At 36.9% G+C, this 26,236-nt stretch overlaps 2 protein-coding genes across 4 annotated transcripts in view; both read left to right on the forward strand.

The window, feature by feature from the left end:
* Positions 1-26,236, forward strand: part of tbc1d22a (TBC1 domain family, member 22a) — a 170,672-nt gene that overhangs the window by 114,155 nt on the left and 30,281 nt on the right. For all 3 annotated transcript variants that reach the window (XM_081363945.1, XM_081363944.1, XM_081363946.1), the window contains one exon: positions 6,796-6,923. In XM_081363945.1, the coding sequence (XP_081220071.1) occupies positions 6,796-6,923 (128 nt within the window). The remainder of the gene's footprint in view (positions 1-6,795; positions 6,924-26,236) is intronic.
* On the forward strand, positions 14,143-16,706 carry LOC308689871 (uncharacterized protein). The gene is made up of 7 exons (XM_081363949.1): positions 14,143-14,263; positions 14,410-14,451; positions 14,916-15,029; positions 15,128-15,280; positions 15,378-15,480; positions 15,889-16,391; positions 16,541-16,706. Exons 1-6 carry the CDS (start codon positions 14,240-14,242, stop codon positions 15,894-15,896), a joined length of 444 nt encoding a protein of 147 aa, XP_081220075.1. The 5' UTR covers positions 14,143-14,239; the 3' UTR covers positions 15,897-16,391; positions 16,541-16,706.

Consider the following 26,236-nt stretch of genomic DNA (forward strand, 5'->3'; position numbering starts at 1 on the left):
TGTTTAATGCATTTTATGTTATCTTTTGTGGGTAATTTCTCAGCCAAATTTGATGTTTAATTATTCGGCACATCATGTAATTAATAATTAGATTAAAATTTGGAATGGCTTCCCAGGCCTACTAAAATTTGTTTCAAGTAATAAGTTTTCGTTTTAATTTTAGTTTTAGTTAAACCTTTTATGATGAATAGATGCGCTTTGAAGGACTTCCAAAAAATATACCCATTCACTCCCATTATAAATCTTGGAAGAGCCAGGACATTTTTTTTATATAACTCCGATTGTATTCGTCTGAAAGAAGAATGTCATATACACCTAGGATGACTCGAGGGTGAGTAAATCATGGTTCTTTTATTAGTGAACTATCCCTTTAATGGTTTTAGTTTTAATTTTTGTTTTAGTTAACAATAACATCCCTGGTTCCGTCTGTGTGGCTCATGTACAGATACAGCTGCTCGCCCCTGAAGGTGGGCGCTGTAGACCTACTCTTTCTCTTGGTGTCTGAGCAGGTTTTGGCTACAAATTCAGTGAGGGCGAGACAGAGGGTCAGTGCAGATGTAATTATGGGATAGATGGGCGGGGGCAGAAGTCGAGCAGAAGTTCATTGCTCAGCAGAATCGTGGCAAACAGCTCACTTGTCTTTCTGTGAACTCTCACCTCCGTTCCCCATCCTCCTCAGAACCTGCATGTGTTTTGCTGCATTGAAGGTGGAAAGAGCATGCAAGCAAATGCATTCTGCTTGCAGAAAATCCTTATTCTGCTAATAAAGCTGCAAGGTATATTCTGAGATATTTTTATTTGATATTTGATTTTTTTAGACTACCTGAAACTATATTTTCCCCAAAGTTATACCTGGAAGTTTTTATTGGGGTTCTCATGTGAATATTTTCAATTTATGGTTATTGGCATAGAGCTGTTTTTATTATTATTAATTTGTGTGTGTGTGTGATTGTCCCCTTGCCTTTGGAGGGGGAGGGGGGTGTCCCTATGAAGATTAATTGTGATTAATTGTGATTAATAGCTATTAATTCTACTATTATTAATTCAAACTATTAATTTGTTTGTTCATTCGACAAACCCTTTTACAGATCATTACTTCTATTTTTAGATTCACTGTCAAAACGATAAATGAAGATGTTTTTAAAAGCATTATTATGACCATGAATACATAAACACTTGGAATATGATGTTAAACTAGAAGTTTTGTTTTTTGTTTTCTTCTTCTTGGACATATTTATCTGTTGCTCACCCTTTAATTAGGATAAAAATATGAGGATTTTGATTTGCAGTTCTAATAAGCAAAATTGGTGTGTTTGTTTTGTCAGTCTATCCCTTCCGTTTCTAAGCAGTGAGATGTATTCAGTGTTAATGAGTGTAAGTTGTTTATTCAGGAGGGTTGGATGTGAGAATGACACTGTCAAGGCAAGTGTGAGGTTTGACAGAAGCTGATCTTCGGCATGGGTGGGTATGCTTGCAACCATGGCTTGATATAGTATTTAAAACCAAAATTCCAGAAAAGTCGGGTCATTTAAAAAAAAATCAAGAGAGATAAAATCAAGAATCTGTGATTTGTTAATTCTCTCATTTAATGTCCAATGTTTTCGCTTGCGAAATTCATTTTAATTTTGATGGCTGCAGCATAATCCAAAAAAGTTGGGTCAGATGCGAAATAAGAATGAAAAGAATACAGAATATCCAACTTAAACTGTGTTGAAACAGTCCACAATTAGCAGGCCAATTGGCAATATGTGAGGTTTTCATGATTGAGTCTGAAAAGGAGCATCTCAGTCTTTGCAAGAAAAGATGAGCAATGACTCACTAGTTTGTGCCAAATTTCATGAGAGAATTGTCAAACAATTCAAAAATCACATTTCTCAACGCAAGATTGAAAAGTATTTAGGTCTTTCTCCAACTACCATATATAATATTGTGAAAAGATTGAGGGAATCCAGAGAAATCTCCATTTTTGTAGGGCAAGACCTTCGAGACTTCAGATGACATTGCATAAGGAATCAAAATTAACTTTAACATTGAACATATTTTCTTTGTACTTTTGTCAGTTAAATGGAGGTTAAAGAGAATTAACATCACAGATTCTTGATTTTATTGCATTTTATAAAATGTTCCAACATTTCTGGAGATGGGGTTGTATATTGTCCTTATGATGACATTCTCTGTATGACATTCGTATGATATTTGTAGAGTAAATACAAATGTCATACGAATCCAGACGAACCCAGAGGAACCATCATTTTAAGCAAACATCCATAGTTGCCTCAATATTTAAATGTTTATTACAAGACGTAAAATACAGTTCTTGTGAGTAAAATATTTCTGAGGTATAATCCCATAAATAGCACTCTAGGCTGACTAGGAACATGAAATGTTCCAGCCATGACTTCCTGTTTCACAGAAAATATGAGGTAAAACAAAGGCCAAATTCCTTTAATCATCCATCACAATTGTTAAAACAAAAGAATATACTGTAGTGCAGCAAAATATTGAAAGTGGCTGTTAGAAAATAGCTAAAGCATTGGAAATTTCATTGTTCCACCAATAATTAAGAAGTTCCAATAAACTAAATACAGTGGTGTGAAAAAGTGTTTGCCCCCTTCCTGATTTCTTATTTTTTGCATGTTTGTCACACTTAAATGTTTCAGATCATCAAACAAGTTTAAATATTAGTCAAAGATAACACAAGTAAACACAAAATGCAGTTTTTAAATGAAGGTTGTTATTATTAAGGGAAAACAAAATCCAAACCTACATGGCCCTGTGTGAAAAAGTTTTTGCCCCACCTGTGAAAACATAACTTAACTGTGGTTTATCACACCTGAGCTCAATTTCTCTAGCCACACCCAGGCCTGATTACTGCCACACCTGTTCTCAATCAAGAAATCACTTAAATAGGACCTGCCTGACAAAGTGAAGTAGACCAAAAGATCTTCAAAAGCTAGACATCATGCTGAGATCCAAAGAAATTCAGGAACAAATGAGAAAGAAAGTAATTGAGATCTATCAGTCTGGAAAAGGTTATAAAGCCATTTCTAAAGCTTTGGGACTCCAGTGAACCACAGTGAGAGCCATTATCCACAAATGGTGAAAACATGGAACAGTAGTGAACCTTCCCAGGAGTGGCCGGTCGACCAAAATTACCCGAGAGTGCAGCGGCGAATTATCCAAGAGGTCACAAAAGACCTCAGAACAACATCCAAAGAACTCCAGGCCTCACTTGCCTCAGTTAAGGTCAGTGTTCATGACTCCACCATAAGAAAGAGACTGGGCAAAAATGGCCTGCATGGCAGAGTTCCAAGACGAAAACCACTGCTAAGCAAAAAGAACATAAAGGCTCGTCTCATTTTTGCCAGAAAACATCTTGATGATCCCCAAGACTTTTGGGAAAAGGTTCTGTGGACTGACGAGATAAAAGTTGAACTTTTTTGAAGGTGTGTGTCCCATTACATCTGGCATAAAAGTAACACCGCATTTCAGAAAAAGAACATCATAGCAACAGTAAAATATGGTGGTGGTAGTGTGATGGTCTGGGGCTGTTTTGCTGCTTCAGGACCTGGAAAACTTGCTGTGATAAATGGAACCATGAATTCTGCTGTCTACCAAAAAAATCCCAAAGGAGAATGCCCTTGTGAATGTTTGTGACCTCAAGCTGAAGCGAACTTGGGTTCTGCAGCAGGACAATGATCCAAAACACACCGGCAAGTCCACCTCTGAATGGCTGAAGAAAAACAAAATGAAGACTTTGGAGTGGCCTAGTCAAAGTCCTTACCTGAATCCGATTGAGATGCTGTGGCATGACCTTAAAAAGGCAGTTCATGCTTGAAAACCCTCCAATGTGGCTGAATTACAACAATTCTGCAGAGATGAGTGGGCCAAAATTCCTCCACAGCACTGTAAAAGACTCATTGCAAGTTATCGCAAATGCTTGATTGCAGTTGTTGCTGCTAAGGGTGGCCCAACCAGTTATAAGGTTTAGGGGGCAAACACTTTTTCACACAGGGCCATGTAGGTTTGGATTTTGTTATCCCTTAATAATAACAACCTTCATTTAAAAACTGCATTTTGTGTTTACTTGTGTTATCTTTGACCAATATGTAAACTTGTTTGATGATCTGAAACATTTAAGCGTGACAAACATGCAGAAAAATAAGAAATCAGGAAGGGGGCAAACACTTTTTCACACCACTGTATGTTACAAATCTGCCTGGAAGAGGACGAGTGTCTATATTGTCTTAATGCACTGTGAGGAGGATAGTTTGAGTAACCAAAGACTCTCCAAGGATCACAACTGAAGGATTGCAGAAATGGGTCTGAAAGCCTCTAAAAATGTCAAACAGTACATCGTGAGGGAAGTATTCAGGAAAAGTCATCTGCTTTTTCAGTGCCAGACACTACTGGGACTTCAAACGGGACTGAGTTCTATGGTCAGATGAATCTAAAAAAAGAAGAACTTTTGTCAGCAAACCCAAAAGCTGGGTTTGGTGCACACAGGGATAAAAAAAAAAAAAAAAGTATCCGTGCCTAGAGTTAAATATATTGCTGTATCTTTAATGTTGTGCACCTATTATTTTACTTTTATTTTTTTATTTTTTTATTTTTATTTTATTTATTTTTTTTTTTGCTCGAGGTCCTGGACATCTTGTTCAGAGACATGGCATCATGGATTCTATCAAATAACAACAGATAAAAACCAAACATGGACTTGTGAATTTGAAGGATCTGGAGAGATTCTGTATGGAGGAATGGTCTCTGATCTCTTGTCAGGTGTTCTCCAGCCTCATCTGCCATTATAATAGGAGACTTTATTGAAGAAGAACGTTCTATTAATCAAAGATTCCTTAAAAAAAAAAAAAGTAGCCCATGTTCCACAAACCATATAAAGCAGCACAACTGTTTTCAACATTAAAAATAATTGTTTCTTGAGCAGCAAATCAGCACATTAGAATGATTTCTAAAGGACTGTGTGACACTGAAGACTATTTTATTATACTGTTATATTATATAAATATAGCTGCAAGCAGCAATTAAGGGTCCAAGCACAAAGAAGGCACGACAAATCAGGCCATCATGGCTGGAAGCATCAGACCAACTCCAACGAGCAATTTAAAGCATATTAAGATTATTTTAGGCAAAATGCCTGAAAAATCAAATACAGTCATTAGTAATATGCTTTAATGGTCTATCACTTTTGACCAATAGGTGGCGCTGTTATGAAAATTGGGTATCGTTCGACTTGGCATACTGTACCAAATCTAAAGAGACAAGTTTTGGGATTTTTGGCCAAACCGTTCAGAAGTTATTCCAAAACTGTGCAAGTAACCTCAGGTCATGATTGTCATGACTCACACCAAGTTTGGTCAGAACACTCAAAAGCATTGCAGAAATATAGCCTCATGTTTATTTTGGCGGGCACTTCATTGAATTTGTCCGCACATTATTCATGCAAACAAGTCAAGTATATTTAATGGTATTCAGAACAGAACAAGAATGAAAAAATAAAACAAGCCAAAACGAAATAATTTAAAGCGAAACTGAAAGTAACTGGCGCTGGGCTCACGTAACTCTCTCATTCTAATCAAAGTGTTTCCATATTCGCGATGATTTGGATGCTAAACTATTATTTATTACAGGCTTTGTACATTAATTCACTCACGTTCCAATATCGACTGAAAAAATAATGCGAAAAAATGTGCTTGGAAACGCTGAATGCTAGGCTACGAATTGTACGACTGACTATTTAAACAGAGAAGTTAAATATTTATGTTAGGTTGGCTATTTTATTTTGATAACGAACAGGCTGCGATGTCAAGATTGCAATGCTGCATGGAATGTGTCGTGTGTGCGCATGAACACACTCCGCGTAAACACACTCCGTCATTTTGTTCATACAGGACATGATTTGAAACTGCTAAGTGTTTACTTTTATTTGTGTACACTCGCAAATAAAACAAAACATTGTGCTTTTGTAAAATAAAGAAAACAAAGGATTTGCGACCCAGGGTTTGAAAACCGCTGCCTTAGAGACTCCAAATTTGCTATGGTGACAGTTCAGACTGTCCTCTAACTGTGTGCCAAATTTCAGAACTTCCCCGCAAGCGTTTCTATGGGCTGCCATAGACTCCCAAAACAGAATAAGAAGAAGAAGAATAGGAACGATTATAATAGATGCGTACGCACCTTCAGAGCTTGGCCCCTGATTATATATAATTATATATTGTGAATATTCGGTATATCACCCACAACCCTCAACCGTATCCTATCATACATGTGATGGCCAAAGATTGCCATCTTTATCAGGAGGCGAATGAAGATGCCTATATTTCACGCAGTCATGCATGTTACACACTCTACCCATCAGTAGACGAGTCCCTGTTGATTAAAGAGACACCCATAAATAAAGCTGCCGTTTCTTCTCTAACATAACGCGCTCAGACATTGGGTTGACAGCTGAGTAATTACCTCATGCTTACATGACAGCGTCGAGCACATGATGGCATGGACGGAGAAATTCTTTACGGCTTTATTAGGGTGTTATGTCTTACGCCCGGCAGGCTGTCATCCATGAACTGTGTCTGCTGTCTGTGAGCGAGAAAAGCGGCGAGGAGAATAAGTGTTATTGTTGTGTTGTGTCCGCCGAGCGCCTGTCATTTATTGTTTGGTCTCAATTTTACTGAAGAGATTCTAATGATGCTTTAATTGTTTGCGATAGATGAATAGGTTGATTGACGACAGGGTGGTGATTTATTGTGATGTTTTTTTTTTTGTTTTTTTTCTGAACAGAGATGGTACATCGCCACATGCAGCAGTATGAGGTGGAGTATTTGCAGTTTGCTTTCCGTTGGATGAACAACTTGCTTATGAGAGAACTTCCTCTACGCTGCACCATTCGCCTGTGGGACACTTATCAGGTAAAAGAGACCCTTAACAGTCTTGGTGCGATCAATTACATATAAAAGCTATGCTAGTGTTTTTAAACTGAAAATGGTTATAATTTACTCACCCTTTGCCCCTGTTCACCTTTATGGTTAGTTAAAACAAATAGGGCTGTGCAACTATTAATCACATCCAAAATAAAAGTTTGTGTTTACATAATATGTATGTGTACTAGGGCTGGGTATTGACACAAATTTCACAATTCGATTCGATTTCGATTCACAAGCTTGCAATTCGATTCGATTTCGATTATGATTCGATTCGATTCAATATTGATTATTTTTGATATCAGGTACAAAACATTGCAAATTTTCTCAAGGAAAACAAATCTCTTAAATCCCAAGAATCGATTAGTCATCACAATAATTTGTGCTTTTTTATTATTGATATGAAACAAAGTCTCAGATTTCAAATTATGTCCATTTTCTTACGAAATTCAAAAACATAATTACCGTTTTGGTGCTGTGGCGTGAGATCGCTCTGGCGCAGCTCAGCTTGAGAGAAGCAGCAGTGCGGAGCGCACATGATCTTCTCTTCCGCCTTAATAATACCAGTTACAGCGCGAAATAAACATGAATGAGCATCTGAAAGTGTGTTAAAAGATAGAGTACAACTTATCGAAGTCCGTATCATGTCACATGGAATCGCTCAATCAGTGTTTCAACCGTGGAAAGACGTTAGTAAACAATGACATGTAATGTCACATTTACCTCAGAAAAAACATATCCAGTGACCATAAACCGTTAGTATAACCGGAGCATTTTGTTAAATATATGCACCATATTACATATTCATTATCAGTTTTAATGTTCTTCAATATTTAATGCATGTTTGAATAAATCTGGAAAGTTTTTTATGACAGCCACCATTTAAATTTTTATATAATTTCATATAACTTTATTATTATAAAAATAAATAAGTGTATTTTAAGTGTTTGTATACAAATCAGTTCATTTTTACCTTCAATATTATAGTAGGCTAATGAAGCCTATAGGCTACAACTGACTCCCATAGTTTACAATAATAGGCCTAGTTAAGAGTCGATATCGTTTCATAAAAATGAGAATCGATTAAAATCGAGAAATCGATATTTTTTACCCAGCCCTAATGTGTACCATGTATAATTATTTTGTATATACACACACACATGCATGTATATATTTAAGAAATATTTGCATGTATATGCTGTATATATATTTATATATAATTTATATTATATATAAATATGTTATGTATAAATAACACATTTTTCTTAAATAAATCCATTTGTTTATCTACATAATGCATAATTTACTGTTATTACTATGGTAAGTACATGTAACATGTAACAAGGACACTGTAAAATTAAGTGTTACCGTTCTATTTTTTTTTTTTTTGTGATTTATAAAAAAATTAAATAAAAGATTTTGAGTATAACATGCACACCAATACACTAATAACTCCCAAAAATCAGCTTATCGGAATAACCGGTTGTCCCGGTTTACATGCAAACAAACAACTTGGTAAACAGCGTTTACAAGACTTTATTCATAAATCAGGTAAAACCTATTCCCTGGTAGTGGCATCAAAATGTAATCATGAGTGTATCTGATTCCGAGTATTCAATTTGCTGTGTCGGTTGAGATGTTCAAAAAAAGCATTAGAAACCGAAGAGCGTTCCAACATGTCAGCGGGAAACTTACAGTCTCATATATTTTCCTCTCATGCAGTTACAGATGCAGCATTTTGACTGAACCACTTCTACGTCTGCTGCACATGATGAGAACACATTTTTATCATTTCTTTGGTCGAGAAAGAGTCGCAATTTGTGATATATTTCCTCCTCCCTTACCGTGAAATGCTCACTCTGTCTAAATCTGCTTTCCCGTCACATATCACACATGATCGCTTCAATGAGCCGACTTAACGCAGGTTAACATGCCGGGTGAAATCGGGATAAGGGGCAAAACTCTAGCTGTGTTGACCGGTTTATGCTTAAGCCGTTTATGGCCTTACACTAATGAAGGAAAACGGGTTACATGACCGCATTGACATTGTCGACTTGAGCACAATCGGGTTAAGAGTGTGCATGTAAACACACGCATGCTTTTTTTTTTTTTGACTATCTAGAATCTCGGAATTGCTACTTCATCACAGTTTTAATTTTAAACGTTCTTATAATTACTGTTTTTATCTTCTACTCTGAGGCAGAAACAGAAATTCCATAGATGTTGGCAATGAGAGGATGGTTTGTCGCTGTTGTGACGGTCCTATAAAGAGGATGTATTTAAAGAATCAACTTTTCTGAAGCTCTGCACACTATTTAAAGACCACTGCTAAAATTATAGCAATGGTATTTAAATAAGTCGATAATAACAACAACAAAAAAATCAATAATAAAGAGATATTTAATAAACTAATAATACAGATGTCGGTTTTAGTGAAATGTATCGAACTGATTCATTGAACAAATCAAAAAAACTGTTTAAAATGTAAAAACTGTTCTTCACGCAAAGCGATTGATACCTATATATATATAGGTACTCCAAGTTTTTGTTTCTGAAAACAAGCATTTTTATAATAATTTCAGAAGAAACACAGAAAATCTATTCAGTCTTATATAAGATGCAAAGGAACTCTTTAAGACACAAAGAAAATCTTTGACGGGTGTTTAATTTTAATACATCCACCTTATTATATGTCAATTCTGAAAAACACTGTGGAAATGTATCTGCTTTTATATATAAGCTGACATTTCTAAAGGCAGTTGCTTAACATTTAGGTTTCCCTAGGTGTAGATGGCTAGATTTTTTAGCACAAAGCCATGAAAAGACCCAGAGTATGAAAGAAGAAAAGCCAGAAACTTCAGAGGTGTTACTGACATCTAACCCAACACTTTCACGCTGTTCGCTGTATAACAGAGCTGCCATTTCCGAGTGAATGCAACGGCCCTGGCGCTTCCGTGCACTCACCTCAAAATAGTTGGAAAATTATGCTTAATTCTTTCTTTGAAAGATTTTCGAATTACTTTCATGGTCATTTTGTGCCATTATAAGTATTTCTTTGTCTCTTAGTTGCATGCACTATGCTTCCTTTTAACAACAGATGGCTACTGCCTTAAATGTCAGTTTCCTTCCATTTCTACAGCACAGAGGAAATGCTTTCAATGGCTAACTGTCCCTTTATTCTACTTGACTGATTTGGATTTTACACCGATTGTAACCCTTTCCAGTAGACAGTTCACATGGTTTGTTTGCCTAGCTGTTACTCACTGGGGACGTGTCACTGGATTCTCTCCGACAACACCAGCCTCGTCATTGATGTGTACGTTAGCGCGGAGGGCGCCACAAAAACAATCTCTTGTTAGGCCAGTCACAAGTCAATAAGACTAGGATATTGCTTAACATGCACTATTGATCGTTTATTCCAATAAAGAGAAGGCTGGTTGGTTGCAGAGCAAATACAGTACATTCAAATGTTGTTTTTTAAGGAAGTTTAACTTCCATTGATGGCTTATTTTCTTTGGTGAAGGTCTCAGTTTTGGTCAGGTTATGATTACAGGCTCTCTGAGTTGCTTTCCGATATTGATTTTGCTAGCTGAGAAAACATTGAAAGCAAGGGCAAGAGGAGATAACTGCGGCAGGATTTGCAGCAGCAACCCATTTTTACTCATTGTTTTCGCACCAGTTTTCCACTGACGTGAGAGCCGAACAATGTATCTGAGTTACTACGTAACATGCCTACAAATAAACATACATCACTGTCTTTGTTTATGACTATTACTCAGAATTTTAGGAATATAGGCTTATAGTAATGTATCTCTCAAATAATTGAAGTAGTCAGAAGTTATGTTTCCATCCGAATTTGCGAATTTAACTTGTGCACAGAATTGGAATATTGCATAAAACATTAGCAAATAAAGCACTGTTTTCATCTCAAGTCTTCAAGAGAGCAATGTTATCAATTCCTGGAGAATTGGCACAAAATATCTGGAATCAAAATGAAAGTTGTTGCAATCCGCTGTTGCTCTTTTATCATATGTCATAAATTACTTGCACCTCAGAGTAATTGTACCCAATCATTTAGATAGACATTGTTTCAGCAATTTCAGAATGACCAAATCAACATTTCAGATGCTCTGCAATGAAATTGGTCCACTGGTTAGTCCAGTAATCCAATCACATCTTCTGTTGAGTCACATGAGTTTTTTTTTTTTTTTTTTTTTTTTTTTGAGGGATTTATTCAGTAAATGTATTTACATTGTAGTTCATGTCTTTTTGGATAAAACAATTATTCAGTATAGCTGAAAACAAATGTGCCACTTATGATTCAAATGTTATTTAGAAAACATTCATACCATTTTTTAAGATGTTATGTGCCGTAAACAAGTGAAAATTAATAACTTAAAAAAAAATAATAATAATAATGGTTTCCTTACACCTTGCATACAATTGAGTGTTTAAATCTTAATGATTATTTTTAAACAATTGTTTTTAGTATAATTTTTTAATGATTTTCAATTAGTAGGTTAAATGTAGCATTAACAAAATATAAAATAAAAAATCTCTAGTTCGCAAATTGAAACACGCAGGGGAATTATTTTTTTTTTTTTAAGAATGGCAAATTACTACTACTAATTAGTAGGATTAAAAACACTATATGATTGTCAGCAATCAATTTACATTTAAAATTAAAATCATTTTATTTCAGACAGAAAGGGAGAAATAAAAATTGTCAGTTGCTGTGCAGCATGTCAAACATCAGATATGGCATCCATCTACTGAATGTGCAACACCCTCTTGAATTGAATCTTTGTGAACTATAATGTTCGTTTTTTTTTAGTGGTTTCTGTGGCGATTTGAGCTGCTGATTTGAATTTTGTCATTTTTAAATTCATGACACTATCCTGCTTCTGAGCCACTGGTGACAATGGTTCCTAGTTTGTGACCAACTTGTTTTAGGGCCAGAGCCAGTTTTTACTTTGGTGGAAATGCATGGTGCAAGATTTGGCTTTGGAACTGTGTCGGTGTAACAGGGCAGCATGAGTAGGCAAAAGCAAGAGAGAGAACTGACTGCCGGGGCAAGTTTTGATTTATTCAAACCTCCTCTTTCGGAAGCGTTGGCAGTTGATGCAAAAGTTTTACAGCTCTTAAAACCTTTGGGTGACTTTCCTCTGTATATATTCAAACTGAGCAGGTCGATCAGTGTTATTCAAAGAGAAGTGAACCAAGTGAATCTGTCTTTGAAATGAAAGGTGATGTGTGCCCTTCTGAAGACTTCAAGATGTGACATTTCCAATGCGTAAACTTGTGTGCATTGACCTCATAGTGATATTGTGGTCATGGCGTCGTAGCCTACTGTTACCTCGGCCAAAATCCTTTCTCATGCTTCCATCAAATCACTGGGCCATTTCACTCATGTTTGGCCAGAAGCTATGAAAGCCGTGCTGTCAGGGCCGTGAGCTTGCTTGAAAGTGCTCGCTCGGAGAGAAGTGAACCCAGCTCAGTCGTCTTTGAACTCAGAGAGGGCCGTGGATTGAGGACTTCAGGAAAGTCTTGTTGTGCTCAGTGAATTTACTTCAGACGGAACATACTCATGGAAACTTTTACTGAGCTTGTTGAAAAGTTCTTCTCGAAGTAAAAATTTTTAAAGGTTATATCTGTAGTTTAAATAAAAGTACTCTCATATACAAGTTTATTGGCCACTGTATATAAGTCATTGGTAGGCTAATTTCCTGAAGAAATGCAAACAATAGAAATGCACAATATCTCAAAAGGAAAATACACTTTTGATGCTGTACATTGTTGTATTGCTTAAATTATTTTCTATTTATTTAGACAAAGTACACTCAAAAAAATGATTCAAGGCCTTCTTAGGTATGACACACTTAAATTGTGTTCACTTTATTTAAATATATCTGATTAGGAATAATACGTATATATATTTAATAAGTCTAACGTAAAATGTATAAATAGTGTCATCTATGAGATTTCATTTAATTTGGTTAACTCAAATTAATTTGGCTTCGGAGAGCGTCATTTGCGCATGTGCAAGACAAGCTCAGAGAAGATGCTCAGAGGGTGTGGCCGCCATTTTATCGTCTGCCGCTGCAAGGACTGCAACGTCGTATTCGTTATTGGTAAGTAAGTATTATCTTGTTTGAGTATTTGTAATAAAGAATTTACCTCACTGTAAGAGGGTGTGTAACTTATATCATGATTTTGAGTGAAATATGCAACAGCAGTGAAAGTTATGCAAGGTGAATTGTTTTAAGTGTCCCTTCGATAGCTTAACTTACTCACGCAACGTTTAAATTCTGTGTTAGACCAGTCTAACGATCCCGAATTTGACTGTAACTGTGCAAAATTGGTTCTTAACTTATTGGCTTGCTAGCTGGATTGATATATCCGTCATAAAATGAATTGGAGGCTTGCGATCGCCGCGATTGTTTCGGCGCCGAGTCTATTTTTAGCTGCGTCACTCACTCACGCTGAATTGGCCACATTGCGTTTTTCTTGATCAAATTTGACCTGCCTAACATGAAAAATAAGACATTTCACCATAAAATCATGAAGTGAGGTGTTCCGTGTTTCACAATCACCATATGACATTAAGCGCTGTGGGGGAAAAAATACACGACAGGCCTTTTTTGTTCAAAGACCTGTTTGAATAATTAAAACTAGAGGTAACGTACATAAGGTAGAACTTATATCTCAATATTAAGATTACTTTGATCATGTAAACTACCTATTTACAACATCGTAGCTGAGCTGCCCAAGGTAAATCAGAGCAAGTGACAGACGGGTTAGCCTAAGTTACACCAGAACACCTGAAAAATGTGACAGAATGGACGATAGTCGTCTGTTTTTGACAATTGTAGACGATATAGACAATTGTACCAAGTAAACATTTAAAATTATTTTAAAATCAATTTAATTACTTGAGAGAATTGTAATATTAAGGGATTAGTTCACCTCAAAATGAAAATTTCCTGATAATTTACTCACCCTAATGTCATCCAAGATGTTCATGTCTTTCTTTTTTCAGTGGAAAAGAAATTAATTTTTTTGTGGAAAACATTTCATGATTTTTTTTTTTTTTTAGAAAACGAACGACTGATTGTTTCGCTAGATAAGACCCTATTCCTCAGCTGGGATCATGCAGAGCCCTTTGAAGCACTTCAGAGCCCTTAGAAATTGCATTGATTTGGACTTCAACTATTTGGTTACCGTTGAAGTCCATTGTGTGGAGAAATATCCTGAAATGTTTTCCTCAAAAAACTTAATTTCTTTTCCACTGAAGAAAGAAAGACATGAACATCTTGGATGGCATTGGGGTGAGTAAATTATCAGGAAATTTTCATTTTGAGGTGAACTAATCCTTTAAGTGAACGAGTTGGGTAAAACAGAACCATGTAAACAAAAAGCATATTTTCATGTGAATACTGGTTCCCACTCCTAATCAACATCTTCTCTTTCACAGTTTTATGAACATGACCAGGTGAACAGCAACCTCCTATTTATAGTAAGTCATATTCAAATATTCTGATTTAGGCTGCTTGTGTCATTTGTTAAATATGGTATCTTATAATACTTTTTTATTCTTCTTTTTAGGATTGTTTCTTTTTTAGTGCAAAGAATGTGTCCATCGAAACTAGCTAGCAGGTATTTGTTTCTGCAGCATTTTAGGCAGACTCACGTGTGCTTTAGGGGCAGTTTTCGCTATCCATGTCCATACACAGATTGCCCATGCACGTTTAGTACATGGAGTAAGCTTCTTAATCATACAAAATACATGCTAAACAGGAAACTCCAAAGCCAGAAGAATTAACAACATTCCAGTATCATGTGTGTTCATGCAAGGAGCTAGCAACAGAAAGATTATTTTCAACACATAAATGGACATCTCAGGCATAATGAAACAGTTCAGTGTATGTTTGTAGGATGTGCATTTGAAAGTAATATTTACAGTACATTTAACACCCACAGATACCGGAAACACAATCCACATTCCATAATAGACTTCAAACCCATTGTCGTCAGCCAATGCCCATGATAGAGGTGTTCAAGAATCAATGGCCAGCTCTCTTTCAGCAGAGTGAAGTAAGTAAACATGTTATGTAGTGTTTTATTTTAGTCGTTATTAGGTTCTTTTCGTAGTAAGAAATTGTTTTTTGTTGTTGTTTTTTTCCATTTTGAAGGTGAACGCAGAGTTCATGCAGATCACTACGAAGCCACTGCAATCAATGTTCCTACAGCTGAACCACTTTTCAGATAAACTGATGCAGATCTTCAAGAGCAAAGGAGGAGTTAAGGGGCAAAAGATCAAAAACGCCCTGGCGATCAGAGACTCTGTTAGTATAAATGCATGCAATGTCTTCTGTTTTGTCTAGTTATTGTACAGCTTTCTGCATTTGGCTAATTTCAGTCTTGATTTTCCCCCTGCTGTAGTGTGACAACATAAACATCAGGAGAGAGTGCACCCTGAAAGGCCTGATGATCTACTTGACTGAAGATCCAAGTATCCAAGATCTCTTTCTTCAAGGAGTATGTGGTAAGTGATTATTATGAATATAACAACAATTCTGTTAGTACTTTTATGTTTTAAAAGAATATATGATTGATTATTATTAAATGCTCAATTTTCATTTTAATTTCACAATAAAATATGTATTAGTGGAATAATCATTTTGTTTTATTCATTTTAATAAAATAATATTTTTAATAGTAATAATTTTGCAGGGGTAATAACTTTGTGTATGCCTTTCATTGTTCATCTGAACACAATAGAATTTGTAGAAGTTTTCAGATGTGTATGTCTATGTCCATAAAATGGAAATAAATGGCAGCCAACAATGTAATAGTAAAAGTGAAAAGTAGCAATGCAATTTGCTGATTACTTTTAAAATATAAAGGGTCAAATTCACCTGGGCTTAACCAAAGTGTTTTGTGTTTTGTCCAGGCCACTGAGGATGCAGAAAATGGGGATTTACAAAATCCAAAGAGGAGATTGTACAGCAGACATAGGAGTTGTGATCGAGGGCATTAAGGTTTTGAGGGACCTAGACTGCGTGATCCTGGCATTCATCATGCTGTTCGGTCTCATTTATGCTCTTGATCTTAATTTTCCTGACAACCTCAAGTACACCTTCAAGTTTATCCAGAAAATCCTAATGAACTTGGATGGACATAGGCTGAATGCAAAAATCCAGCAATTTAAAATCAAGCTGTTTGCATGAGATGTGCACTTTTTTTGAGAACACAATGAGAATTATTTGAGAATACATTGTTGTATATTGAGTCATTAACATACTTATGCACGCACACACACCACACATTATTATTATTTTTTAACACTCTTACATGCTTTTTCTTACACACTTTTTGTGTGTATTTCTGTCGTTCTTGTCTTTAGGGATAGTTCACCCAAAAATGAAAATTCTGTCATCATTTACTGATCCCGGGGTTGTTCCAAACCTGTATAAATGTATTTGTTCTGTTGAACACAAAGGAAGATTTGTTAAGGAATATGGGAAACTTAACAGTTCTGGGCCACCATTGACTTTCATAGTTGTTATTTTTTCTTCCTACTATGGAAGTCAATGGTGGCCCAGAACTGTTCAGTTTCCCATATTCTTTAACATATCTTCCTTTGTGTTCAGTAAGAACAAAGACATTTGTACATGTTTGGAAAAAGGCTTTAAAATGCATTTTTCTAAGTACTTTTCACATTAAATAACTATTGCACTATTGAGTTTTAAATAAAAACATCTCGATCAAGATTTGTCTCTTGTCTCTATGGGGTACAAAATAAGGATTTCCTAATTGTTTTTTTTAATTAAATGTTCTAATTTAAGTTTAGGAAGCATAAAACTTATTTTTAAATGTATCCATTTCATATAAATTATTTGATCAAAATTGAGTTGGACCAACTCATTTAAGTTGGTCAAAATTGAGTTGGACCAACTCATTTAAGTTGCTCATAATTGAGTTGGACCAACTCATTTAAGTTAGTCAAAATTGAGTTGGACCAACTCATTTAAGTTGCTCATAATTGAGTTGGACCAACTCATTTAAGTTAGTCAAAATTGAGTTGGACCAACTTAATTACATTTCATTGCATGAATTAGTTTTTTATAAGTTGGGGCTACACATATTTATTGGATGGAAATCCTGCCATCAATTAAATTGAGTTTGTCCAATGAGTCATTTTTTTGAGTGTAGAATATCAATATTGGTCATTTATCTGTTATCGGACATGATCTTGAATGATCTCATTACCAGTTGTTTGGCATCATCCAATGGGCATGACTCCTGAGAAATGGAAAATGGGGAAAATGTTCATTAAAACATGCAGAACTAATTTCAGAGTTTAAGTGGTTTGTAAAACCATTCTGAGGTAAATTGTTGCATTATACATGAACAAAGCAATGTATAGTTCCTCTCCAGTTCACAATTAACTCAAATTCTTTCTTCTCATATTTCATGAATGAAACATATATATACTTTGTGATTCCTTTTGATGCTGCTTTAATGGTGCAATATTACCTTTTTGAAGTAATGTCCAAAAATCCTAAAGCAGTGTAACTGATACACTTTCTTCATACTTCGTTTTAAATATTCAGTACAATCATATTTTATTGAACACTTTACTGCTCTTTTCTGCTCAAGTGAAGTTTCAGAGATTGGAAATTTAAAGTTATTCTTATTCTCTGTTTTGCCAAGTGCTCGATTTTGGACCCTAGTGTGAATTCCTCAACAGAGGCCAGGAATAGAATGTAATTCATCCCATGCATTTTTAATGCATAACCAAATAGTCTGAAAATGACTGCTCGCACTCTCTCTCTCTCTCCCCCTCGCTCGCCGACTCTGACAATCTGTGTCATACTAACTCACCTTAAAGATCTTGATGGCCCGAATTAGCCAAGTCTGAATGATGAATATTTCATGGGCTTTTGAAAACAGAAAGAGTACCTTCCCTTGTATCTCTCAGGGAGATGGTTTCTGTGCCATTCACAGTGCATTGTGAGTTTTTCTTGATCTGTGCTGCTTGTTGTCATCACTTCTGCTTTACACGCTGACTCATGTTCTTCAGAGCATGTTTTATTTTATTTTTTTTCACAACTCCTCAAGAAACCCTCTACACAGTAAACAAAAATCATATGTAGTGCAGTGAACAGTGCATTTAAAGCTCATGGTCTCTGCAACTGCCTAGTTTCTGTGTGATTTTCATTCCGTTACAAAATAATTATGTTCTAATAGAGGAGTCTAAACTGGACTCCTCTAATTGAGGAGTCTAAACTGTCTAAACACAGTCTAAACTCAAAAGATTTATAAAGTGCCACCAAGATTGAATCAACAATCCAGAGCATTATCTAAAGTGTTACATACATAGGCTACGTACATAGCCTATATATGAAACACTTTGGATAATGCTCTGGATATTTATTTCAATCTTGGTGGCACTTTTTAAACCTTTTGAGTGTGTTGTATTGGGTGGGGTATGTAGTATTTGCTTGAAAAACAAATCTAGGAAAGATTGTCACTCAAAAATGGCAAGTAAATTTCACAAATAATTGCAATGAGACTGCAAGTAACACATTGACTTCAACAATTTTTGAAGTAGAAAGACAGAAATAGTATTTTCTTGTAAACATACTCCAATAATATTTGTAAAAATTATTTTTTTAAAGTTGTAAATAAGAGAGTGTACACCACAAATCTCACTGTTTCTCAGTTATGTTTATGGTATGTTTCCCAAAAGTTTCCTTTGAATATTTAATGAACAACTTTAAGGCTTTTTCATAATGCACAGCGTGATTCACAGTCACACACACACACACACACACACACACACACACACACAAAAAAAAGAAGAAAAAAAAAAGAAGTGTATGCTGCTCCTCTGACTCTTCCTGCTGTTTACAGAGCCTAGGGCTGTCACAGAGACAGGTGTGATTTCTCAGGGCACCTATTTTAGTGATATCTGTCAGGTTGTAGGGGTAAATGTATGCATGCATAACAAAATTGCTTACAGCACCTTTAATTTAACTAATTTAGAGCACTTATCTTTGCATAAAGTCTAAGAAAGGCTTCTGGTTTCTTGCCAGACTTCACATTTTATGAGATGTCCCTGGCTATACCTCAAAACCTAGTTTCCTGTCTCATTAGACAGCACATTTGGGAATGAATATGCATTCTCTCAAATTCTAGGGAACATTACATTAAACCTTTTATAGATAGAGCAATCCCAGAATGAGCTGTTTCAGGTTCAGTTGAGAATTGTTCGTCCAAGATGCCAGACAGAGCTTAAGGAAAAGTTTTTATAATATAATATAATAATTTGAATCTACCAAATAAATAAACATAATTGTAAATATAATTTGTGTACTATTATTTTTTGTTTGTTTGTTTTGTTATTGTTGTTGTCTTATCAGGTTTTGAGACACCAAGTCTCTGTAGACTTGGCAAAAAATATCAAACGAAAGCAGTTTTACTAATGTGCTGAGACTGTCTCATCACTGAAGCAGAGATGTATTATTTGCAATGGCAGTATTGTGCGCAGTGCCTGAGGTGTCCTCCCCTCAGTCCAATTACACTTTCAGTATGTCTTAGTCTACTTGAACCTGAAAACAGTAATAGTCCCTCTGTGGCCCTTTGACACGCTGAATGTGTATCACAGCCATCTGCCGTATATGCGTGTACGTGAATAGCAGAGGCTTACGAAAGCAATTATGCTCCTTGACAACCTTGCTACAATTACCTTTGTCTTCGATATGTTGTTCCTTCGCGTGGCTCTAAACATGTTCATAACACTAACATATACCACTATGAGTGTTCAGTTTCTTGTTAAACTCCCCTGAGTGAATCCTAAGGCAACCCTACACTTCTAACAGAATGTATATGTGCTGATTTAATGTTTGAAACCTTGCCCTGTCATGATGCAGCTTGTTACCCAGCAGGTGGTTTTGTAGTTTCCTTCCCTCCAAATGAATCAATAGCGTGGCCTTCAATTATTGAGTTATCGTGCACAGCTGAAAGTGAACAGGGATGTTTCGCGACCCATTACAGTCAATAGGAGTCAGTGGACTAAAGAATAAATATGTGAGCATCTGTCTACATTGCCCGCAGCAAGGTCTTATGCTCTCTTCTGTACATCCACCTCGCATACTCAGTACTCTGATGCGTTTGTTGGGTTTCTCAGCGGGGGGGAATTATTAGAAGCCCAAGGCAAGCAAGGAGTCTCTTTTAATGTTGTGTGCTCACACCACTAACTGCACGTCACACATCTGGGCGCCGACTTTCGCGAGACGCCCCCCAGGATGAGCATTTGATATCGCCGACAAACATCTCATAACCTGTTACGTGGTCTTCCTTTAGGGGGAGCTCTGAGATTTTTCTCTGGGATTCATCTTCTTGGTCTACATTCTCAGTTCTGTTCAAGCCCCAGCAAATACATTTCTGTGAGAGGGCTGTTTGAAAAAAAAGCTTAGAGTTATCATGTGCGGCTAAGTGTGAAGCGTGATAGCATCTGTGCTAAAGAGCACGGTGTCCCTGGCTCCCCCTGATTGGTGATTGATCCGAGAGACTGGCGGTCTGGCAAACTTCTCTCTGCTATAGAGCCAGGGGGACTTCAAAACGGTTTGTTGGCGTGCCGCGAATTAGCAGATTCAGCTCAAACACGCGCAATGGTTGCTGCGTTCCTGCTGTTCACTGGTGCTTGTTAGCCCTGTACAGTTTAACAAAACTCCCCCAGCTCAAGCCTTTTGCCTCCGTAATGAGCTAAAAGATTGCTTCTGCTAGGACAGGCTCATCTGCAGTATCTCCCAAAGGAAAGAAACACTAGCTTTAGCCAATTCCAACTACGCTCTTCTGCATATTCCTAAAGGCTTGAATACCAATGAAATCTTCCCATATCTAGAATTCACTTCCAGCAAGCACTTTCCTTTCCTTTCCTTTCCTTTCCTTTCCTTTCCTTTCCTTTCCTTTCCTTTCCTTTCCTTTCCTTTCCTTTCCTTTCCTTTCCTTTCCTTTCCTTTCCTTTCCTTTCCTTTCCTTTCCTTTCCTTTCCTTTCCCATGCTGTTCATAGGTCTTGCCTTGCATGTGTGTATTGAATACATCTGTGCACCAAGCTGTAGTTCCATTCTTCTTTTTCCTCATCTGTGTCGAATTCTGATCTAAAACCTCACCGTAAGGCACATTGGACAGAATCTTCCCATCAGGGATTTGAACCTGCGACCTGAATCCCTTTACCTGTCCCGTGGGGTTCCCCTAATGATTGCCCTATGTTTTCTGACACAGAAAAGGCAGTACCCAGAAGGCAAGGTCCAGGTCACTGGCACAGCCCCTTGAACATCAATATTTCAACACTTCATCTCCACTGCTAGCTCCTTCATAGTTCCTGCTCAATCACTTATAGAGCAACAGCTCACTGGGTGCCTGCACTCAATCATTTACGATAAAAGTGTTAGCAAAAGTCAACTCTGCTGCACCCGTCTTGAGCTGGAGCTGACTTCAGTGAACGGCTGTGGACAAATTCACTCTATAATCGAACGGGACTTAGTGGCTCTCAGACAAAACATTGATTTCAGAGAAATTTCTATTCCTATATTCCTTATTCCTTTAGGATTATTTCTCAAAAAAAAAAAAAAAAAGGGTCATAATTTACATAATTAATTTAGAAGTTGGAACCAAAAAGGAGAACTTTAAATAGTTTTACCATTTGTTCTTTTTCTTTTGTACACTTGCGTTACATGGACTCAGAGATTGACTATTTCTTTAAAAAAATCTTCATTTGAGTTCATCTGAAGAAAGAAGGTCGAGGTCTGCATGAGAGAGTAAATAATAAGAGAATTTCATTTTTTGGGTGGAATAGCCCTTAAGTTATTATCCATTAAAAACCTTGACATCATAACTGTCTTCCATGCAAGAAGTAGAGATCTGTGATTCTCAAACAAATCATTATTTGGAGTCAGATCCAGTTGGACTGAACAATTGACTGAATGACTTGATCTTGAGTCAAACTTATTAGGTTGTCGAGTTCATTCCACTGACTCAGTCCGTTCGCTGCAGTTAACAGCTGACTGAAGGGGAAGGTTAGACTAAATAGCATCTTAAATTTCTATTCCTCACACATCTTATGGTTTCAGAAGATTTAATCGTATGACTTTTTAATAATACTTTTACGTTGCTTTGGCTCCCTTTTTGAAGTTTGAAAGTCTCAGTTCCCATGGGAATGAGTTGCATGAAAAAGTATAAAACCTATGGTCAGATAAAGTTCTTTGTCTGGGTTCACTCTTACTTTCTCACGCCCTCTCTGTAATTCAAAGTACATTGTCCTCTCTTCCCGGCTATGGAAAGCCCTGTCATCTTAGGTTTCGCATTTTTGTTGTCAAAAGTCAAGTTAAAAATAGTTCCAACTTTTTGGGTCCTCGTGGACTGTGTATAAGTTCACCCGACAGCAAAGGCCAAAACTCTGTGTAACTGAAAGCGAACTGAAAAAGACTGAAAAAGAGAGGACAATTTTGGTTGATGAAAAGCTCAGAACTGCATTGGCCTGTTGCAAGTAGACAGATATTGGAGATCAAACTTGATTGGAGATCAGTCTTATATTGAGTTGTGTATACATACAGTATTTTTTTTAAGTGTTATATAATTACCCTTTGAAGAATGCATAACAGTGCTATGTTATGTTCATTGCAATATTCTATCAACATACCCTACCGTTCAAATGTTTGGGGTCAGTAAGATTTTTGTATTTATGCTTATAAAATATGGGGATGAGGGGGGGGATTCACACTCGGGTGATATTTTTTCCAGATTCTTTAATGAATAGAAAGTTCAAAACAACAATCATTGTTTGAAATAGAAATCTTTTGTAACATTATAAACGTTGAGTCTTTATTGCCATTTTTGATCAATGCACCCTGAATAAAATTACCGTTATGCAGCTTAAACAAAAAAATCTTATTGACCCCAAACGTTTTAATGTGTATGTAAAAAAATATTATTGTACATTAATAACGGCTGTATTTACATGATCAACTACAACAGGATAACACAACATAAACAGCTACCCCAAGGTGTCCAACTGTGGTAATATTTTGACAGGGGCTTGAACCTGACATAACACTGGCGAAGACGTGGGCATTTATACATTCCTTTTTACAGTTTTGCAACCTTTTCCTCCATCACATACACTGCAGTTGCTGTCTGAAATATTTCACTCATCCATTCTTAAGCCCGGGACACACCAAGCGGACGGCCGGCCGTCGGGCAGTTTTTGTGCGTCGGCCGACTAAGTTTTCTCAGTGTGTTCCGCACCGTCGGCTGAAATTGGTCCTCAACGGCTTTTTTCTGGCCAATTCAACATGTTGAATCGGCGTCGGGCCGTCGGCGAGAGAGAGAACTCTGATTGGCTGTTCAGCTTAGTGAATGAGTCAGTGCATGAGAATAATAGCAAAACAGCGAGCAAAGAAGTCAAAACGGTACAGACAGAAAGCAGTTCTAATGTTACGTCATTTTCTTTATTCCATCTTCCACTCGTGAGTGGAGTGGAATAAAGAAACTGTTTAGCAGGATTGATATTCAAAACGGTAAGCACGCACTGCTTTGTTTATGGTTTGTGTATCTGCAGCCTGCAGCGTCAGTTTCCATTTTTGAATGACGAATATAGATGAATATATCTGCAGAAATAGACAGTTGTCTCATTTACACGCAGGCACAGAATGCACATTCTAGCTGTAGTCGGCTGTAGTTTTCTCGGTGTGTTCAAGTGCCGTTTTTTCCCCCAAAGCAGGCGACGCCAGGCAACAACACAGTCGGCTTTCATCAGCACTAGTTCTTTGGCGTCGGTTTGGTGTGTCCCGGGGTTTAAACGTCCACTCTTAGATAAACACCGGGTCATGACTTGTCACAAGTGTCATGTTTGTTGCTATTTGATGTTTCACTGAAAGATATACACGTCCTCCCAAATTATAGAGGTCTCCCTTTGACATTTGACTGCACACATACATGCTCCCAGACAGTGGGCGATATTTTTTTTCCCCCCACTGACAGCAGGAGTCTCACATCTCCCAGGTAGAGAGAGGTTTAATAAAGTAATAAAGCACAGTAGCAGAGAGCGTGTCACAGCTTGATACCCTCAGACGGTCATCTTCCCTGCTGCTCTGATTAAGGCCGGTAGGTTACACCAATAGGCAATCATCACCCTGAACATAACTCAGAGCGACCCACTCCATTTCGTCTGTGCGCTCTCTCTCTTTTCTTGCTTGAGGCCGAAAGATGGGTAAATATGAAAGTTGTGAACTGTTCGATGTCAGATCTACTCAATCTCAACAGACTTGTTGGTAAATCAAGGCTGCGTTCGTGTTAGGAGCGCCTTTAATATTAGAATGGTAAATAACTGACTCTCTAAAGATCTTGAGGATGGAAGTAAAAACTGACTGCAGGCTTTTTGCTAACCAATGATCTCCAATGAGTGGCATCAAACTACTGCCAAAGCGCTCTGACTGCTGCATTTGCTGTATGTTATGACGTGTACCTCAGATCTGTGTCTCAGCCGATTTTGAATTATGGCTGTAAGCTTACACTTGTATTTACATGAAAATCCGTCAAGACATTTCGAGGTTCTGCTTTGAACGAATACCGTTGTGAGTAGACTTGTCAAGAGAGGTTTAGAAAGATTTGCCCCCGTAATGTAATTAACGGTGCCTGCTAAGGATTTGAACGAACACTAACAACTCATCCCCAGTGATGGACGAAGTACACAGACTATGTACTTGAGTAAAAGTTGAGATACCTAGTGTAAAATATTACTCCAGTAAAAGTGGAAGTGCTCCCTTTAAACGTCGACTTGAGTAAAAGTATAAAAGTACTTGACTTCAAATGTACTTAAGTATCAAAAGTAAAAGTAATTTGGTTTAATGTAGTTCCAATGTCTTGTCATGTCCTTTATACACTCAATCAAGTCATACAATGTAAAAAAAAAAAAAAAAAAAAGCCCACTAACACCACTCTGAAAATACAATGTTTTCTATTTGTGATATCTGGTACTGATATCTTTTGAAATTATCATAAGCACATCCTACTAAATGGAAACCACATGATTAGGAATAAATAGGGTGGGGGGAAACCACATTAGACACGTATTTCTTTAACAATTTATTGTTTGAAGTAATGTAGAAATCTTATTCCTTTATCACATGGCACATTGCTCCTTTACTACATCACAGCCGAGTTGTGCAATAACTTGCAAAAACGGATTTACTCAAGTTTACAAAGGTTTACAAAGGATGTCTTTTTTCCAATTTACTAAACATGACTCCTTACAACACAGCTGTATGTCCACTCTATAAACAAATGTTAGTGTTTGCATAAATCACACAAAAACAGAAACTAACACACCACCAGATTACCCTGAAGTACGTAGAATGTAGAACTACTAACTAGTAGTGATGTGCTATAACAGAAGAATAACAGAAATAGCACTGTTAACTGTATGACCTACCTAAAGCTAAAATATTTTTTGTTTAGTTTGAGAAGGAGCTGATTTTCAAAATTTCTGGCATCCAATCTTGCCCTTCTTGGGCTGAAAATCAGTCCAGCAGTGCTAAAGAGACGTTCGCATGCAGCAGAAGCTGGTAAGGCAGTGTTGATTTTAAGAGACAATTTGCAAACCGCAGGATAAGATTGCAGTATCTCTTTGTTGTCTACTTTAGAGGCAAGGTACCCTTCTAGCTGTTTAACACTTTCCTGCCCATGAGTTGTCTTCATGCTTGAAAAGAAGTCATCGTCATCTGAAGCACTCGATCCATTGGCTGGTGACTGATGTGAACGTTCTTCCTCCAGATGGTCCTTGATGTAGGCAAGTCCTAATATACAACATATATTGGGACAGATGCCAGAAATCATGTTATATAAATGATAGGGAAATTCCAGTGTACAGTACAGAGGAAAAAGAATGAACTAATTTGGAGCAACATGCACAGTTATGGATAGGCAGCTAAAGCTGACATATGAGGGCAAAGATCAGTTTCTATGCCCCATTAGATCAGCTTTACTCCCTGGCCACAACTCAGTCTAGGTTGTGTCAAATTTCCTTGTTCTTTTTCCTGAACAACATGAACAGCATGTAGTACCTTGAACAATAAGGCTATGGGGTCCATCTACATCAAACTTGCCTTTTAGGCATATATATGAATCCAGGTCACAACCCCCCACCCCCCACCCTTTTAAGTAAATAAACTTATATAAATGTGCTTGTTTAGTTTTTTTGTTTACTTTTGTTTTGTGAACTAAGCGCATGACA

This window comes from Scardinius erythrophthalmus (genome assembly GCF_964197995.2).
Source record: "Scardinius erythrophthalmus genome assembly, chromosome: 4".
Classification (NCBI taxonomy): domain Eukaryota; kingdom Metazoa; phylum Chordata; class Actinopteri; order Cypriniformes; family Leuciscidae; genus Scardinius; species Scardinius erythrophthalmus.

Coding starts and splice junctions, on each gene's coding strand:
- LOC308689871 (XM_081363949.1), top strand. CDS start 14,240: ATGAACATCTTGGATGGCATTGGG. Junction 14,264..14,409: donor ACATCTTGGATGGCATTGGG/GTGAGTAAATTA, acceptor TCTCTTTCACAG/TTTTATGAACATGACCAGGT. Junction 15,281..15,377: donor CCCTGGCGATCAGAGACTCT/GTTAGTATAAAT, acceptor CCCCTGCTGTAG/TGTGACAACATAAACATCAG.